Genomic DNA, 4,625 nt, shown 5'->3' on the forward strand with positions numbered 1-4,625 from the left:
ATAGGATTTGGAATCCTGAGGGATTCTAATAGGATTTTGGAAACCCTGATGGTAAGGAGACGCAGTAATAGCTTCGGGAAGAGACTACATGGTACAAATATACAACGAAGGAACAGCACCTAAATTATGACATGCTGTAATGAGTTGGCAGGTAAGTGTGAAATCCAGGCCTTGGAGAACAAGGAATCACAGAAATAACGAAGTAATTCACAGGATAATAAGGAAGCTGAATATAAAGAACTCACAGTTTCCGTTTGCCAGAAGGTATCCACTATAGGGCATTGTTCTTCACCAACTACTCTATAAAACCACAACCAAGCTTCTGGGTTTATGGGTTCTCCAACTGTTCCTAGCACTTTCAGGGATTTCCTGCTGTATCTGAATAAATAGGGTATGAATTTTAAAAAGAAAATTGTTCCAAAAGGAAAACTTGTTTTACAATTTTATTTCAAAACTAACCATTTACCAGAACTGAATAAACAAGAACATTTTCAGAAATCTACAATGCCTTTGCCTGATCAAAAGTGGACTTAAGTAAAGCAAAAACACACTATCTATCCTTCACAAAGGCAATTTAATTTCAATGTCTTGTAAATTCCTATAATAGCTTGCTAATGTCATGCTGCCTGAGGCTGAGAAAAACTGAAATCCAAAACATTTGGACAGTTTCAGTGATCTGATCTGATCAGTATTTATCCTGAATATTACTCCCTCTCAGATGATTGAACAATAAAAGCAGACAGAGTTCACAAACTGTGCTAATATATGATGGAGCCTGCTTAGGTTTGGTTACATGGACACAGCCATGTTGGTTTTGTAAATCATGAATTAGTTTATGTAGGAGGCAGCTACCACAACATTCAACAAAGCTAATTAAAAATAAAGATGTTTAGCACAACATCTAATCTGATCTGGATAAGGTCTCAGGTTACTTTTCTCCACAGACTTACAAACAGCCCCCAGATTCTCTAGAACTGAACCATAATTTTTATTGCAACAAAAGGTGAAATATATTATTTAAATTTAGCTTTTTTCTTAATCATACATGATTCTTTGTCCTGCCATGAAATATCCCTTGGAGTTCAGCCCTGATATAAATGCAGGCATCGCAACTGGCCTGAAAAATATCATATGGCCCTAATCTGGATAGTTTCCAGTCCTATTTCCAGAGAGGCTGGGATCTAACCTGCAGTCCCCCGTGCCCATTTTCTTCCATGTTCCCATGACATTTCAATTTACCTTTTTTAAAATTTGAAGGAGTTTCAGACAGGCATTCTCTAGCAGTCACCAGAGCTCCAACTAAATGCAATTCTACCCACATGTATTCCCCTTTCCCCTGGCTTTGACATTCAGGACAAAAGTTAAGTATAAACATGTAGCCAAAACACAGATGCCTAGGGATTTGACTGGAATAGTCTACTTTGCTCTAGTGCTCTAAACCAGGGCTACATATGTATTTCCAAAGGACATTCCTGAAAATTACAGGCAATCAGTCTTATTGTTTTCCTTAAAGTCATGCTTACTTCTTGACAGGTTCATCTCCATATTTCATGAGGAGACGAATGGCAGTGGGTGCTGTGTAGAACTTGGTCACCTTGTACTTGTCTATGATGTTCCACATACGGCTAACATCTGGGTAAATAGGGAGCCCTTCAAACTGAAAAGAGATAGCAATTAACAATGTACCATGTTGACTGCTAATTTCAGCACATGGATCCACATTTTACAGCCTAATTATGCTCCCAAAGTTCAGGAAATATTGCTTAGCAGAGGAAAACCTCCACAACACTAAAGCATAGAGTGGAGAAGAAACCCCATGAAACTTTCTTTTAAGCCTGTCAAAACAAGAAAAAATTCTTCTTTTTTAAAAATCAGCATCAGATCTTGAGTCAAAATATAATTTAGGGAGCTATTTTTTTCAATTATCTTAACTGCGTCCTCACTCATTTCTGTTAAGAAAGTTGTAAGACAAACTGATACCATTCACTCTACAAAAGAGTTAAGACTTGATGTTTCCATACAGTCAGACTTTATCATAGAACTTACTAAGACACTGGTTGCCCCATTTGCCAAGGGTCCATATGTGAGATAGGAATGGCCAGTTATCCATCCAATATCAGCTGTGCACCAGTAAATATCCTCAGGATGATGATCAAAAACATATTTAAATGTAGCAGCCGTGAAAAGCATATATCCAGCTATTGTGTGTACAACACCCTGAAATATAGAATACAAAATATCCATGCAGAGGAACATTTAAACATAAATTAGTTCTCATTGGCCAGAAATTGCAGCATTGCAAAAGTATATTAAGATATAACAGCCAGCAGGAAATTAGTTTTAACTTGCTGAATTTATCATATTCCAATGCACGTCTACAAGGTATGATCAGATTTTTCAGAAAAATATGAAGTGAAGCTATAAAAACCTAGTTTTTCCTTCAGATGTTAGGGCTGGATTGTTAGCAGTACCCTATATATGTGCATTTGGAATACTGAGTTTTATCTTCGACACCTTGGCTTTTGTATTTATTGATTTTTAACTGTATGTTTGTGTTTTATTTTGGTTTTGTATTATTATTGCCCAGGGTTATTTGCTTATGATAAGCTACTATATAAAATTTCCAAAGAAATAAATAAATTTTCTGAAATGTTCCCTTTAGTTTTATCAATCACTTCACAATTAATTCTTACTGAAAAAGCGCATGTATCTATATCCTATTGCCCACACAGGCCTCTATTTGTACTCTGCCACCCTCCATAGAATTCCACAGTAGACTAATTAGGCTATGATTTGCCTCCCCAATACAGTACATTTAGAATTATAGCATTCTATGTAGGTTTTATAATAAAAAGACAAAACCAGCACCAATCTTCAATATGCCATTCTTGAAGATGGGGTGCTCTCTCAGCTTGGTTGTTTTCTTGCAGACATTTCATTACCAAACTAGATAACATCATCAGTTCTACAAAAGAGCGAAGTCTGCAAACCTCCACTCCCTTTTAAGGACTAAGCACTAAAGATCCCACAGTTCAACCTTGTGATAGATTCTCTTCTATTGTGTTCAAAGGTGTCAGCTCCAGAGTTTTTGGAGCTCTGCAAATTAATGGAACAGAATGGGTAGAAAGCATGGCATTCTTTGATTACATTATTATAATTATCATTGATTCAGTACTCTATCTCAAGTAGAACTATAAACAAATGAAGTTTAAAAACAAAGTGTAGACATAGCACCAAGCAGTAATAGTATGATTTGACAAAAGCAGTACTGTATTTCTCTAAACACCAGTCTAGGAAAATGTTAACATACCTTCGGTTTCCCTGTTGATCCACTGGTGTAGAGAATAAACAATTCATCTTCTGCATCACACCAGACAGGCTCACACTCCTTGCTAGCATTTTTCATGATGTCATGCCACCAAAGATCAACTTCTGGATCCCAAGGAGTCTGAGGAAAACCACATGCCATAATACATGATAACCTTCATTGGACATCATTTGTCTTTAGTGAACTTAATAGAATTAAGATGTACTAGAAAAATCATACAGCCAAAGATTACTACCAAAAAACCAGATATCCACTAAATGGCATCAGATATATATTCTTTCCTGTCATCTTGTGGGCATCCAAATATTTTCAGGCATATTACTCACAACTGGTTTCACCATAATCATTATAACAAGCTTCATCCTTTGTTTTTTTTTTCTTTTCGACCACTTGAATCATGTTTAAGTTTGTATCCAATTCCATATTAAATGTAGAATCGGTTTTTAGTTTTTTTAAGGGCAGATTTTAATTTTGATCTTGGTCTCTTGAATGACCCCTCAGATCTTGATCAATCCCTTCTATCCAGTTAAAATCATTTTACAGTACAACTTACAGTACTCTTCTTCTACTTTATCCCTATAAGCCCCCAATAGTGCATTCCCCTTATGGTAGTCAAGAAAACCTTTAAAAAATGCTTTGAAGACATGCAAATCTGACACAACATGCATTTTAACTCCTCTCTCTAGCAATCTACACTTTTAGGCAGAAAAATCTTTACCTGTGAAGCACAGGAGGTATCAGATGGCATCACAATTTAAAAAAAGAGTCAAAAGGACTTTGCATGCAGAATAGTTTTGTCAGTTTTTGACATAATGAAAGATTGTCTATTAATTTTGCTTTGTTTCAAGGAGGCAGCTGTGGCATAAAAGATATAAATATTTGACACAAACAGAACAACCTAAGCAGCATGTCACAGTGTCCCATCTTTCTACTGAGAGAAGAACATACTGAAACTAAAAGACAGCATTTTACATGTATATGGGCAACCCTTTGGAAGTCAGCTCTCTCCAGATGTGTTGAAGTACAACTTTCATAATGCCTTCCACATTTCTGAAAAAATAACAGGCAAGGGCACTTCCAGATTTGCAACATAGTCCTGGTCCAACATTCAAATTACAGTCATTCCAAGAACAGCCATTAAAAGTTGACCCACAGAAAATTGACAATCCATTCAGTAGGTTTATTAGTAGTTCTAGCAAATTACACTAATCAACAAATGCTTTGGTTTTCTATGCAATTCAGACATGTAAATTAAATCTCTCTAGTAATTTTCACTGTAATCCCTATAGCAGTGATG

The 4,625-nt window shown here is 36.1% G+C and overlaps 1 protein-coding gene across 1 annotated transcript; it reads right to left on the reverse strand.

Moving 5' to 3' along the window:
* Positions 1–92: 92 nt before the first annotated feature.
* LOC107301142 (acetyl-coenzyme A synthetase, cytoplasmic) lies at positions 93–3,572 on the reverse strand. The gene is made up of 4 exons (XM_015830405.1): positions 3,311–3,572; positions 2,047–2,217; positions 1,524–1,657; positions 93–378 (listed from the first exon to the last, which is right to left on the reverse strand). Exons 1-4 carry the CDS (start codon positions 3,467–3,469, stop codon positions 120–122), a joined length of 723 nt encoding a protein of 240 aa, XP_015685891.1. The 5' UTR covers positions 3,470–3,572; the 3' UTR covers positions 93–119.
* Positions 3,573–4,625: the final 1,053 nt, after the last annotated feature.

This window comes from Protobothrops mucrosquamatus, unplaced genomic scaffold (genome assembly GCF_001527695.2).
Source record: "Protobothrops mucrosquamatus isolate PMUCROS unplaced genomic scaffold, P.Mucros_1.0 scaffold10201, whole genome shotgun sequence".
Lineage (NCBI taxonomy): Eukaryota > Metazoa > Chordata > Lepidosauria > Squamata > Viperidae > Protobothrops > Protobothrops mucrosquamatus.

What these genes read in the sequence shown, in the direction of transcription:
- LOC107301142 (XM_015830405.1), bottom strand. Translation starts at nt 3,469, where the DNA reads ATGGCATGTGGTTTTCCTCAGACTCCTTGGGATCCAGAAGTTGATCTT. An exon ending in ATGGGGCAACCAGTGTCTTA is followed by an intron (nt 1,658 to 2,046) that starts GTAAGTTCTATG and finishes ATCTCTTTTCAG; the next exon opens with TTTGAAGGGCTCCCTATTTA. An exon ending in GGAGATGAACCTGTCAAGAA is followed by an intron (nt 379 to 1,523) that starts GTAAGCATGACT and finishes CTATTTATTCAG; the next exon opens with ATACAGCAGGAAATCCCTGA.